This window comes from Salvelinus namaycush, chromosome 18, assembly GCF_016432855.1.
Source record: "Salvelinus namaycush isolate Seneca chromosome 18, SaNama_1.0, whole genome shotgun sequence".
Classification (NCBI taxonomy): domain Eukaryota; kingdom Metazoa; phylum Chordata; class Actinopteri; order Salmoniformes; family Salmonidae; genus Salvelinus; species Salvelinus namaycush.
Genome location: NC_052324.1, coordinates 41,998,783 through 42,013,729, shown reverse-complemented (window position 1 = coordinate 42,013,729; position 14,947 = coordinate 41,998,783). Strand labels below are relative to the sequence as shown.

Genomic DNA, 14,947 nt, shown 5'->3' with positions numbered 1-14,947 from the left:
CCTAGCGGTATGAGTGTAGGGGCGACAGGTAGCCTAGCGGTATGAGTGTAGGGGCGACAGGTAGCCTAGCGGTATGAGTGTTGGGGCGACAGGTAGCCTAGCGGTATGAGTGTTGGGGCGACAGGTAGCCTAGCGGTATGAGTGTTGGGGCGACAGGTAGCCTAGCGGTATGAGTGTTGGGGCGACAGGTAGCCTAGCGGTATGAGTGTTGGGGCGACAGGTAGCCTAGCGGTATGAGTGTAGGGGCGACAGGTAGCCTAGCGGTATGAGTGTAGGGGCGACAGGTAGCCTAGCGGTATGAGTGTTGGGGCGACAGGTAGCCTAGCGGTATGAGTGTTGGGGCGACAGGTAGCCTAGCGGTATGAGTGTTGGGGCGACAGGTAGCCTAGCGGTATGAGTGTTGGGGCGACAGGTAGCCTAGCGGTATGAGTGTAGGGGCGACAGGTAGCCTAGCGGTATGAGTGTAAGGGCGACAGGTAGCCTAGCGGTATGAGTGTAGGGGCGACAGGTAGCCTAGCGGTATGAGTGTAGGGGCGACAGGTAGCCTAGCGGTATGAGTGTTGGGGCGACAGGTAGCCTAGCGGTATGAGTGTAGGGGCGACAGGTAGCCTAGCGGTATGAGTGTTGGGGCGACAGGTAGCCTAGCGGTATGAGTGTAGGGGCGACAGGTAGCCTAGCGGTATGAGTGTTGGGGCGACAGGTAGCCTAGCGGTATGAGTGTTGGGGCGACAGGTAGCCTAGCGGTATGAGTGTTGGGGCGACAGGTAGCCTAGCGGTATGAGTGTTGGGGCGACAGGTAGCCTAGCGGTATGAGTGTAGGGGCGACAGGTAGCCTAGCGGTATGAGTGTAGGGGCGACAGGTAGCCTAGCGGTATGAGTGTAGGGGCGACAGGTAGCCTAGCGGTATGAGTGTTGGGGCGACAGGTAGCCTAGCGGTATGAGTGTTGGGGCGACAGGTAGCCTAGCGGTATGAGTGTAGGGGCGACAGGTAGCCTAGCGGTATGAGTGTAGGGGCGACAGGTAGCCTAGCGGTATGAGTGTTGGGGCGACAGGTAGCCTAGCGGTATGAGTGTAGGGGCGACAGGTAGCCTAGCGGTATGAGTGTTGGGGCGACAGGTAGCCTAGCGGTATGAGTGTTGGGGCGACAGGTAGCCTAGCGGTATGAGTGTTGGGGCGACAGGTAGCCTAGCGGTATGAGTGTTGGGGCGACAGGTAGCCTAGCGGTATGAGTGTTGGGGCGACAGGTAGCCTAGCGGTATGAGCGTTGGACCAGTAACCGAACGGTTCCAATACCCGAGACAAGGTGAAATCTCTGTCGATGTGCCCTTGATTAAGGCAAGTAACCCTAATTGGCTGACTGTTATTAATGTGTCAATGTTTTTAATTGTATCTGTCCCTTAACAAATAAACACGATGACAATGACTATTGTTAATAATCGTTCTACATTAACAATTTTTTTTTGCCACGAACCCTGACTCGCAGGGACTTACTTCTGACAGAAGAGCTGTCCACAGTTCCTGCAGTGGTGGCGTCTCTCTGTGAGGGAGAAGCGCACGGTACAGCCTGAACAGCTGTCCACCACCTCGTCCTTCACCCAGTGGTCAGCAGCAGAACGACCAGGCTGGTCACTCACCGACCAGCTGAACACTCTGCCACGACCATCACCCACCAGGATCTTACTGTGGTCCCTGAGAGAGAGACAAACACACACAGAGAGAGGCGAGAGAAGGGGAGGCAGGGAGAGAGAGTAGGGAGGGGGAGAGAAACACACACAGAGAGAGGAGAGAGAAGGAGAGGCAGGGAGAGTAGGGAGAGGGAGAGACAAACACACACAGAGAGAGAAGGGGAGGCAGGGAGAGAGAGAGTAGGGAGGGGGGAGACAAACACACACAGAGAGAGGAGAGAGAAGGGGAGGCAGGGAGAGAGAGAGTAGGGAGGCAGGGAGAGAGAGAGTAGGGAGGCAGGGAGAGAGAGAGTAGAGAGGGGGAGAGACAAATACACACAGAGAGAGGAGAGAGAAGGGGAGGCAGGGAGAGAGAGAGTAGGGAGGCAGGGAGAGAGAGAGTAGGGAGGGGGAGAGACAAACACACACAGAGAGAGGAGAGAGAAGGGGAGGCAGGGAGAGAGAGAGTAGAGAGGGGGAGAAAGAGAGAGAGAGAAGGGGAGGCAGGGAGGGAGAGAGTAGGGAGGGCGAGAGACAAACACACACAGAGAGAGGAGAGAGAAGGGGAGGGAGGGAGAGAGTAGAGAGGGGGAGAAAGAGAGAGAGAGAAGGGGAGGTAAGGAGAGAGAGAGTAGAGAGGGGGAGAAAGAGAGAGAGAGAAGGGGAGGTAAGGAGAGAGAGTAGAGAGGTGGGAAAGAGAGAAAGTGAGGGAGAAGATTACTGCCACCATGCAACTATGAAGCATCTTTGTCTGTACACTAACCTGTCTTCTGATTGCTGTCTATATCTCTATACAACCTCCACCACTAACCTGTCTATATCTCTATACAACCTCCACCACTAACCTGTCTATATCTCTATACAACCTCCACCACTAACCTGTCTATATCTCTATACAACCTCCACCATTAACCTGTCTATATCTCTATACAACCTCCACCACTAACCTGTCTATATCTCTATACAACCTCCACCACTAACCTGTCTATATCTCTATACAACCTCCACCACTAACCTGTCTATATCTCTATACAACCTCCACCACTAACCTGTCTATATCTCTATACAACCTCCACCACTAACCTGTCTATATCTCTATACAACCTCCACCACTAACCTGTCTATATCTCTACACAACCTCCACCACTAACCTGTCTATATCTCTATACAACCTCCACCACTAACCTGTCTATATCTCTATACAACCTCCACCACTAACCTGTCTATATCTCTATACAACCTCCACCACTAACCTGTCTATATCTCTATACAACCTCCACCATTAACCTGTCTATATCTCTATACAACCTCCACCACTAACCTGTCTATATCTCTATACAACCTCCACCACTAACCTGTCTATATCTCTATACAACCTCCACCACTAACCTGTCTATATCTCTATACAACCTCCACCACTAACCTGTCTATATCTCTATACAACCTCCACCACTAACCTGTCTATATCTCTATACAACCTCCACCACTAACCTGTCTATATCTCTACACAACCTCCACCACTAACCTGTCTATATCTCTATACAACCTCCACCACTAACCTGTCTATATCTCTATACAACCTCCACCACTAACCTGTCTATATCTCTATACAACCTCCACCACTAACCTGTCTATATCTCTATACAACCTCCACCACTAACCTGTCTATATCTCTATACAACCTCCACCACTAACCTGTCTATATCTCTATACAACCTCCACCACTAACCTGTCTATATCTCTATACAACCTCCACCACTAAACTGTCTATATCTCTATACAACCTCCACCACTAACCTGTCTATATCTCTATACAACCTCCACCACTAACCTGTCTATATCTCTATACAACCTCCACCACTAACCTGTCTATATCTCTATACAACCTCCACCACTAACCTGTCTATATCTCTACACAACCTCCACCACTAACCTGTCTATATCTCTATACAACCTCCACCACTAACCTGTCTTCTGAACGCTGTCTCTGTCACATATACATTTCAATGCAGTGAGGTACGCACACACACACACAGTCCACCTACTTGGAGATGGCGAGGGATGTGATCTCGGCCGGTTGAGCGTTGTCCTTCCGGTTGAACGCAGTGTGCATGGTCAGTTTACTACGGAACACCAGCTGTCGCTCCCATCTGTAGCCTACACACACACACACACATGCACACGCGCACACACACACGCACACACAGTTTAGTGGCAGCACTTTAACAATGCACCAGCCAGAGGACACACACACACACACACACACACACACACACACACACACACACACACACACACACACACACACACACACACACACACACACACACACACACACACACACACACACACACACACACACACACACACACACACACACACACACACACACACACACTGACACCGCAACACCCACAAACTCAGACCAACTGAAAAACACTCCCAGCAGTATACATAACTCTGTGTTATTGGGTGATCTGCATCACTGTGGTTTGGTCAGTACCTGCTCTGAGCTGGTTATAGGGCCGTGCCTCCATGGTGGTGGGGTGTATGGGCTGGGGGACCCCCCCGTGGCCTGCTATGGGGTGCGGAGGGTGAAGCTGGGGGTGAGGGTGGACCCCTGGTTTGAGTGGTGTCTGTCCCGTCTGTCCCTCGGAGTAGTTGACGAACACAAAGCCGTCCTTCTCGTCCAGGCTGAGGGTGTCTGACCAGCGGCGGGAGTCATCTGACCCGCTGTCCACTGACCAGGAGGCCCCTGTCCGAACCCCAGCGGCACCGGGACCCAGAGGAACTGCAGAAAAAAAATACGCATTTTATTTTTGGGTTGCAAGTAGTAAGAATAGGGTAGGTTTAGCTAATAAACTATAGAACTTAAGGCATCAAATGAATGAAGATTAACATTCTCATACAAGCTCTACCTCTGTATGGGACAATACAGAGACTGACTGACTGGCTGACTGATTAACTGGCTGATTAACTGACTGACTGATTGACTGATTAACTGGCTGACTGACTGACTGACTGGCTGGCTGACTGACTGGCTGATTAACTGACTGACTGACTGGCTGGCTGACTGACTGACTGACTGACTGAAAGCTCCAGGGCACCGGGACCCTCAGGATCTACAGACCATTAATGATGGGTGGGCGTCTGTACTCTTGAAAGGTCCTTTAAACCAGATAGTGTCTGTTACAGGAGCGTAGGTATCAAAACAGGATTATATCAGATAGTGTTTGTTACAGGAGCGTAGGTATCTAAACAGGATTATATCAGATAGTGTCTGTTACAGGAGCGTAGGTATCAAAACAGGATTATATCAGATAGTGTCTGTTACAGGAGCGTAGGTATCTAAACAGGATTATATCAGATAGTGTCTGTTACAGGAGATTAGGTATCTAAACAGGATTATATCAGATAGTGTCTGTTACAGGAGATTAGGTATCTAAACAGGATTATATCAGATAGTGTCTGTTACAGGAGCGTAGGTATCTAAACAGGATTATATCAGATAGTGTCTGTTACAGGAGCGTAGGTATCAAAACAGGATTATATCAGATAGTGTCTGTTACAGGAGCGTAGGTATCAAAACAGGATTATATCAGATAGTGTCTGTTACAGGAGATTAGGTATCTAAACAGGATTATATCAGATAGTGTCTGTTACAGGAGCGTAGGTATCTAAACAGGATTATATCAGATAGTGTCTGTTACAGGAGCGTAGGTATCAAAACAGGATTATATCAGATCGTGTCTGTTACAGGAGATTAGGTATCTAAACAGGATTATATCAGATAGTGTCTGTTACAGGAGCGTAGGTATCAAAACAGGATTATATCAGATAGTGTCTGTTACAGGAGCGTAGGTATCTAAACAGGATTATATCAGATAGTGTCTGTTACAGGAGCGTAGGTATCAAAACAGGATTATATCAGATAGTGTCTGTTACAGGAGCGTAGGTATCTAAACAGGATTATATCAGATAGTGTCTGTTACAGGAGCGTAGGTATCAAAACAGGATTATATCAGATAGTGTCTGTTACAGGAGCGTAGGTATCTAAACAGGATTATATCAGATAGTGTCTGTTACAGGAGATTAGGTATCTAAACAGGATTATATCAGATAGTGTCTGTTACAGGAGATTAGGTATCTAAACAGGATTATATCAGATAGTGTCTGTTACAGGAGCGTAGGTATCTAAACAGGATTATATCAGATAGTGTCTGTTACAGGAGCGTAGGTATCAAAACAGGATTATATCAGATAGTGTCTGTTACAGGAGCGTAGGTATCAAAACAGGATTATATCAGATAGTGTCTGTTACAGGAGATTAGGTATCTAAACAGGATTATATCAGATAGTGTCTGTTACAGGAGCGTAGGTATCTAAACAGGATTATATCAGATAGTGTCTGTTACAGGAGCGTAGGTATCAAAACAGGATTATATCAGATAGTGTCTGTTACAGGAGATTAGGTATCTAAACAGGATTATATCAGATAGTGTCTGTTACAGGAGCGTAGGTATCAAAACAGGATTATATCAGATAGTGTCTGTTACAGGAGCGTAGGTATCTAAACAGGATTATATCAGATAGTGTCTGTTACAGGAGCGTAGGTATCTAAACAGGATTATATCAGATAGTGTCTGTTACAGGAGCGTAGGTATCAAAACAGGATTACTAGGAGAGATGGAGACCCACTACGTTGGTGGTAAGAATATTAGAATTGCCAATTACCTATTCAACAAATGAAGTCATCAAGTGATGAACATTGTCACACTCCGCCTTTATATGGGTAGGTCGACTGACTGACTGGCTGGTTGACTGGCTGGATGACTGGCTGGATGACTGACTGGATGACTGACTGGATGACTGGCTGGATGACTGGCTAGATGACTGGCTGGATGACTGACTGGATGACTGGCTGGATGACTGACTGGCTGGATGACTGGCTAGATGACTGGCTGGATGACTGACTGGTTGACTGGCTGGATGGCTGACTGGATGACTGACTGGCTGGATGACTGGCTGGATGACTGGCTGGATGACTGACTGGCTGGATGACTGGCTAGATGACTGGCTGGCTGGCTGACTGGATGGCTGACTGGTTGACTGACTGGTTGACTGGTAAACCAACCTTTGGGTCTGTGGACGGTGCTGCCTGGTTAGGTATCAAAACAGGATTATATCAGATAGTGTCTGTTACAGGAGCGTAGGTATCTAAACAGGATTATATCAGATAGTGTCTGTTACAGGAGCGTAGGTATCTAAACAGGATTATATCAGATAGTGTCTGTTACAGGAGCGTAGGTATCAAAACAGGATTACTAGGAGAGATGGAGACCCACTACGTTGGTGGTAAGAATATTAGAATTGCCAATTACCTATTCAACAAATGAAGTCATCAAGTGATGAACATTGTCACACTCCGCCTTTATATGGGTAGGTCGACTGACTGACTGGCTGGTTGACTGGCTGGATGACTGGCTGGATGACTGACTGGATGACTGACTGGATGACTGGCTGGATGACTGGCTAGATGACTGGCTGGATGACTGACTGGATGACTGGCTGGATGACTGACTGGCTGGATGACTGGCTAGATGACTGGCTGGATGACTGACTGGTTGACTGGCTGGATGGCTGACTGGATGACTGACTGGCTGGATGACTGGCTGGATGACTGGCTGGATGACTGACTGGCTGGATGACTGGCTAGATGACTGGCTGGCTGGCTGACTGGATGGCTGACTGGTTGACTGACTGGTTGACTGGTAAACCAACCTTTGGGTCTGTGGACGGTGCTGCCTGGTTGGCTGCCTGACCCTCCCCCAACCGACCCAGCTCCTCCCCCGGCTGCAGCGTTGGGCAGAGGGGAGGGTTTGGACTCTGTGCTGAGGCAGGGCTCGTCTCCGTCTGACTCGCTGCTGTCGTCGTCAGCGTTCTGGCTCTCGGGTCCCTCTGCTGGAGAAGAAGAGAAAGACTACTTTATGGCTCACAGGACACAGAGGTTGCATCCCCTATGCCACCCTATTCCCTACATAGTCCACTACTTTTGACTAGAGCCCTACGGCACCCTATTCCCTATATAGTGCACTACTTTTAACCAGAGCCCTACGGCACCCTATTCCCTATATAGTGCACTACTTTAGACCAGAGCCCTACGGCACCCTGTTCCCTATATAGTGCACTACTTTAGACCAGAACCCTATGGCACCCTATTCCCTATATAGTCCACTACTTTTAACCAGAGCCCTATGGCACCCTATTCCCTACACAGTGCACTACTTTTATACTGTATAGTGTAGTGGACTTCATAGTGAATAGGGAGACATTTGGTATGCACCCAGATGTCTTTTTGCTTCGTGATGAAATTATGACCCCCCCAGTCTTAGAGACTTACTCAAACACCCACACACACCACACACACACACACACTCAGAGACCTACCCAGCTTGTCCTCTGTACAGCAGTCAGTTACATCAGGGGGCTCGATGGGCTCTGGAGCAGGGGTTTCTGGGACTTGTAGGAACTCCATCCTCCAGAACTACAGGAAGGAAGATTAGATTATAAAACTTTAATGTCTTTGATGAGGAAACTCATTTTGAAGCATTAATACACTATGTACAAAGAGTGACAGATATTAAGGGCCGGTTTTCCAAATACAGATAAGCCTAAAACTGAAACTAAAAATAACTTTCAATGGAGATTCCTCGTTGAGCTTGCTTTTTGTTGTCCAGTACAAGGCTTCGTCTGAAACCGCCCAAAAAAGGAGGAGGAGGAAGAGTAGAATGAGAAGAGGAGGGAGGTAGTGTTGGTTACCCTGACGACTCCGTCGGAGTGTCCGGTGACGATGACGTTCTGCGTGTCCCACTCGTTCATCTCTGACACGCAGCAGCAGAGGATCTGTTGTGAGCGGCCTGTGAAGGTGTTGGCACTGGCTATGGGACTGCCGTTGATGCTCCACACATGGATGTAGGTCCCCGCCGAAGACACTATGTCTCCCTGTATAGACACATACATAGAGAGTGAGTCAGGATAATCAAGTGATAGTTCACTTTGTTTGAAGTTTTAGCTAATGTACACCTGAATATACAATGCCTTCTGAAAGTATTCAGACCCCTTGACTTTTTCCACATTTTGTTACGTTACACCTTATTCTAAAATTAATTAAATTGTTTTTCCCCCCCTCATCAATCTACACACAATACCCCATAATGGTTTTTATTTAAAAAAACGTTTAAAAAACTGAAATATCACATTTACATAAGTATTCAGTGTGTTTTTTCATAAATAACAACTGGTGTGCTGAATCATGTGTGAAGGAAATCTCGATAGTTTGCTCAGGTGATATAGAATAGCTCATGGTAATCTGCAGACCCTGTCTACATCCTTCCACAAGCCAACATCACTCTGTCAACTCCACAAATTGTACGAGGCCATAAACAATACAAGAAACCACTCACCCAGAGGCAGCGTTTCTGGTGTGCGGAGACTTTAACACGGAGAGACTTAAAACCGTTCTACCTCACTTCTACTAACACGCCTCCTACGCCACTAGGGACACTAGAACTGTAGACTACTTTTATTCTACCAACAAAAACACATACAAGGCCTTCCCTCGTCCTCCATTCGGAAAATCTGACCATGACTCCATTCTCCTGCGTACAAACAAAAGCTCAAACAGGAAGTACCAGTGATGCGCTCAATACGGAAGTGGTCCGATGAAACAGACACAAGGCTACAAGACTGTTTTGTCTAGTACAGACCGGGATATGTTCCCGTGGATTCATCCGATAGCATTGAGGAGTTTACCACAACAGTCACAGGCTTCATCAATCAAGTACATAGACGATGTCGTCCCCACAGTGACTATAAGAACGTATCCAGACCAAAAAGCATGGATGACAAGTACTATCCGCGCTGGGCTATAGCTACCGCATACAAGGAATATTACACGGACGCATACAAGAAAGCTACAACCTCCGAGACATCAAACAAGCAAAAAGGACAATATAGGAGGAGGTTAGAATCCTATTACGTGCTTCTACACCTGCATTGCTTGCTGTTTAGGGTTTTAGGCTGGGTTTCTGTACAGCACTTCGAGATATTAGCTGATGTACGAAGGGCTATATAAAATAAACTTGATATTACACTGGCTTCAATGCTTTTCGTATGTGGCAGGGCTTACAGACGATAACGGATTACAAAGGGAAACCCAGCCGTGAGTTGCCTATGGACGCATAACTCCCAAATGAGCTAAATGCTTTTTATGCTCGATGGGATGAATATTTATTTTTATTTCACCTTTATATTAACTAGGCAAATGATAATATAACACTGTGCCTTGCGTAAAAGCCCCTTGTGTTTCCAGATGACTGTGTGATCTAGCTCTCCTTGGCCGACGTGACCAAAACGTTTAAACAGGTTAACACTCTCAAGGCCGCCGGGCCAGACGGAATACCAGGGCGTGTTCTCAAAGCATACACAGACCAACAAGCAAGTGTCTTCACAAATATTTGTAATCTCTCCTTGTCCCAGTCTGTAATCCAAACATGTTTCAAGCTGACCACCATTGTCCCTGTTCCCAAAAGCTCCAAGGTAACCTGCCTAAATGACGACATCGCCCTGTAGTACTTACGTCTTTAATGTTGAAATGCTTTGAAAGGCTGGTCATGACACACATCAACACCATCATCCCAGAAACCCTTAGACCCACTCCAATTCACATACTGCCCCAACAAATCCACAGATGATGCAATCTCAACTGCACTTCACACTGCCCTTTCTCACCTGGACCAGAGGGAAAATAACTGTGAGAATGCTAGTCATAGACTACAGCTCAGCGTTCAACACCATAGTGCCCTCCAAGCTCATCACCAAGCTAGGGACCTTGGGACTGAACCCCTCCCTCTGCAACTGGATCCTGGACTTCCTGACGGGCCGGCCCCAGGTGGTGAGGGTAGTCAACAACACCTCCGCTGACCCTCAACACGGGGGGCCCGTCGGGTGTGTGTGCCTAGTCCCCTCCTGTACTCCCTGTTCACCCACGACTGCATGGCAACACACGACTCCAACACCATCATCAAGTTTGCTGACGACAACGGTGGTAGAACTCATCTCCGACCCCTACAGGGAGGAGGTCAGAGACTTAGCAGTGTGGTGCCAGGACAACAACCTCTCCGTCAGCGTCAGTAAGAACGAGGAGTTGATTGTGGACTACAGGAGAAAGACGGGGAGAGTACGCCCTCATCCACATCAAAAGGGCTGTTGTGGAGCGGGTCGAAAGGTTAAAGTTCCTTGGCGTCCCCATCACTAAGGACTTAACATGATCCACACACACACACCAGGGCAGTCGTGAAAATGACACGGCAGTGCCTCTCCCCTCAAAAACATTCTACAGCTGCGAACATCGAGAGCATCTTGACTGGCTGCATCACCGCTTGGACGACTGCCCTGGGTCGAGAGTTTCAAGTTCCTTGGTGTCCACATCATCAACGAACTATCATGGTCCAAACACACCAACGGCAGAGCTAGAGATGGTTTAAAGTTGGACCAGAGCTAGAGATGGTTTAAAGTTGGACCAGAGCTAGAGATGGTTTAAAGTTGGACCAGAACTAGAGTTGGTTTAAAGTTGGACCAGAACTAGAGTTGGTTTAAAGTTGGACCAGAGCTAGAGTTGGTTTAAAGTTGGACCAGAGCTAGAGTTGGTTTAAAGTTGGACCAGAACTAGAGTTGGTTTAAAGTTGGACCAGAGCTAGAGTTGGTTTAAAGTTGGACCAGAGCTAGCTAGCTAACAACCAGAGGGGCACTAGAATTTAAAAAACATATTTTTGTAGTTAATAATAAATCCAATGTGAAACGTGATAACTATAGTATCCTTAACTAGAAATACATCTCTCTCTAATTTCTGAATCACCCTTGTACCATCAGTAGGTTTGGGGGAAACAAACATCACCCTGAGTGTGTATATACCACCCACCGTGAGTTCGTTGATGCAAAGGGCAGAGACGGGGGCCCTGTGTCCTCTGAGCTGTGTGACGAAGGACAGTTTGTTGAGGTCCCAGATGATGCACGTCCTGTCTCTAGAGCCAGACACCAGGATGTGATACGCTGACGAGGCTGTCAGGCAGGTTACTGTGTCTGTATGGCCCAGCAATGCCTGGCAGGGGAGAGGAGAGGGGAGAGACATGTTAAAACACGGGTTACAGGCATGTTACAGACACACATTACACACAAGTTAAAGAGTGGCAGAGATACTATCTAATGGTGTTTGTTGGGAAGTAGATGGATTTTACAGTGCATTCGAAAAGCATTCAGACCCTTTGACTTTATCCACATTTTGTTACATTACAGCCTTATTCTGAAATGTTTGAATTTTTTTTTTTTTCTTCCAATCTACATACAATACCCCATGACGCCAAAACAAAAACAGGCTTTTAGAAATGTTTGCAAATGTATGTATATATATATATATATATATATATAAAAAACAACAACACATTTACATAAGTATTCAGACCATTTACTCAGTACTTTGTTGAAGCACCTTTGGCAGCGATTACAGCCTCCAGTCTTCTCTGCTGTGAAGCCACAAGCTTGGCACACCTGTATTTGGGGAGTTTCTCCCATTCTTCTCTGCAGATCCTCTCAAGCTCTGTCAGGTTGGATGGGGGAGCGTCGCTGCACAGCTATTTTCAGGTCTCTCCAGAGATGTTCGATCAGGTTCAAGTTTTTGGCTCTGGCTGGGCCACTCAAGAACATTCAGAGACTTGTCCAGAAGCCACTCCTGCGGTTTCTTGGCTGTGTAATTAGTGTTGTTGTCCTGTTGGAAGGTGAACCGTCGCCCCAGGCTGAGGTTCTGAGCGCTCTGGAGCAGGTTTTCATCAAGGATCTCTCTGTACTTTGCTCTGTTCATCTTTCCCCTCGATCCTAACTAGTCTCTCAGTCCCTGCTTCTGAAAAACATCCCCACAGCATGATGCTGCCACCACCATGCTTCACCGTAGGGATGGTGCCAGGTTTCCTCCAGACGTGACGCTTGGCATTCAGGCCAAAGAGTTTAATCTTGGTTTCATCAGATCAGAGAATCTTGTTTCTCATGGTCTGAGAGTCTTTAGGTGTCTTTTGGCAAACTCCAAGCGGGCTGTCATGTGCCTTTTACTGAGGAGTGACTTCTGTCTGGCCACTCTACCATAAAGGCCTGATTGGTGGAGTGCTGCAAAGGTGGAGGCCACTGTGTTCTTTGGGACCTTCAATGCGGCAGAAATGTTTTGGTACCCTTCCCAAGATCTGTGCCACGACACAATCCTGTCTCGGAGCTCTACGGACAATTCCTTCGACCTCATGGCTTGGTTTTTGCTCTGACATGCACTGTCTACTGTGGGACCTTATATAGACAGGTGTGTGCATTTCCAAATCATGTCCAATCAATTGAATTTACCACAGGTGGACTCTAATCAAGTTGAAGAAACATCTCAAGGATGATCAATGGAAACAGGATGCATCAGAGCTCAATTTCAAGTCTCATAGCAAAGGGACTGAATACCTATGTAAATAAGGTATGTTTTTTTTTTTTCTTTATAAATTTGCGAAAATGTCTATAAAACAGTTTTTGCTTTCTCATTATGATGCATTGTGTGTAGATTGATGAGGAAAACTTTAGCTAAGCAGGGTTGGTCCTGCTTGGGAGACCAGATGCTGCTGGAAGTGGTGTTGGAGGGCCAGTAGGAGGCACCCTTTCTTCTGGTCTAAAAAAATATCCCAATGCCCCAGGGCAGTGATTGGGGACATTGCCCTGTGTAGGGTGTCGTCTTTCGGATGGGACGTTAAACGGGTGTCCTGACTCTCTGTGGTCACTAAAGATCCCATGGCACTTATCGTAAGAGTAGTTGTGTTAACCCCGGTGTCCTGGCTAAATTCCCAATCTGGCACTCAAACCATCATGGCCTCCTAATCATCCCCAGCTTACAATTGGCTCCTTCACCCCCCCTCCTCCCCCCTGTAACTATTCCCCAGGTCATTGCTGTAAATGAGAACGTGTTCTCAGTCAACTTACCTGGTGAAAAAAAAAATGTCTGGTTACCTGTTTGAGTGTCTAGAGAGTCTGGTTACCTGTTTGAGTGTCTAGAGAGTCTGGTTACCTGTTTGAGTGTCTAGAGAGTCTGGTTACCTGTTTGAGTGTCTAGAGAGTCTGGTTACCTGTTTGAGTGACTAGAGAGTCTGGTTACCTGTTTGAGTGTCTATATAGTCTGGTTACCTGTTTGAGTGTCTAGAGAGTCTGGTTACCTGTTTGAGTGTCTAGAGAGTCTGGTTACCTGTTTGAGTGTCTAGAGAGTCTGGTTACCTGTTTGAGTGACTAGAGAGTCTGGTTACCTGTTTGAGTGTCTATAGAGTCTGGTTACCTGTTTGAGTGTCTAGAGAGTCTGGTTACCTGTTTGAGTGACTAGAGAGTCTGGTTACCTGTTTGAGTGACTAGAGAGTCTGGTTACCTGTTTGAGTGTCTAGAGAGTCTGGTTACCTGTTTGAGTGACTAGAGAATCTGGTTACCTGTTTGAGTGACCAGAGAGTCTGGTTACCTGTTTGAGTGATGATAGTCTGGTTACCTGTTTGAGTGTCTAGAGAGTCTGGTTACCTGTTTGAGTGACTAGAGAGTCTGGTTACCTGTTTGAGTGTCTAGAGAGTTTGGTTACCTGTTTGAGTGTCTAGAGAGTCTGGTTACCTGTTTGAGTGTCTAGAGAGTCTGGTTACCTGTTTGAGTGTCTAGAGAGTCTGGTTACCTGTTTGAGTGTCTAGAGAGTCTGGTTACCTGTTTGAGTGACTAGAGAGTCTGGTTACCTGTTTGAGTGTCTATAGAGTCTGGTTACCTGTTTGAGTGTCTAGAGAGTCTGGTTACCTGTTTGAGTGACTAGAGAGTCTGGTTACCTGTTTGAGTGACTAGAGAGTCTGGTTACCTGTTTGAGTGATGAGAGTCTGGTTACCTGTTTGAGTGTCTAGAGAGTCTGGTTACCTGTTTGAGTGATGAGAGTCTGGTTACCTGTTTGAGTGTCTAGAGAGTCTGGTTACCTGTTTGAGTGTCTAGAGAGTCTGGTTACCTGTTTGAGTGTCTAGAGAGTCTGGTTACCTGTTTGAGTGTCTAGAGAGTCTGGTTACCTGTTTGAGTGATGAGAGTCTGGTTACCTGTTTGAGTGATGAGAGTCTGGTTACCTGTTTGAGTGTCTAGAGAGTCTGGTTACCTGTTTGAGTGTCTAGAGAGTCTGGTTACCTGTTTGAGTGTCTAGAGAGTCT

The 14,947-nt window shown here is 47.0% G+C and overlaps 1 protein-coding gene across 1 annotated transcript in view; it reads right to left on the bottom strand.

The window, feature by feature from the left end:
• Positions 1-14,947, bottom strand: part of wdfy3 (WD repeat and FYVE domain containing 3) — a 107,882-nt gene that overhangs the window by 3,799 nt on the left and 89,136 nt on the right. The window contains exons 36-42 of the mRNA XM_039013013.1: positions 11,644-11,823; positions 8,484-8,666; positions 8,112-8,208; positions 7,446-7,625; positions 4,168-4,455; positions 3,710-3,821; positions 1,492-1,689 (exon numbers count right to left, since the gene is read on the bottom strand). Coding sequence (XP_038868941.1) covers positions 1,492-1,689; positions 3,710-3,821; positions 4,168-4,455; positions 7,446-7,625; positions 8,112-8,208; positions 8,484-8,666; positions 11,644-11,823 — 1,238 coding nt within the window. The remainder of the gene's footprint in view (positions 1-1,491; positions 1,690-3,709; positions 3,822-4,167; positions 4,456-7,445; positions 7,626-8,111; positions 8,209-8,483; positions 8,667-11,643; positions 11,824-14,947) is intronic.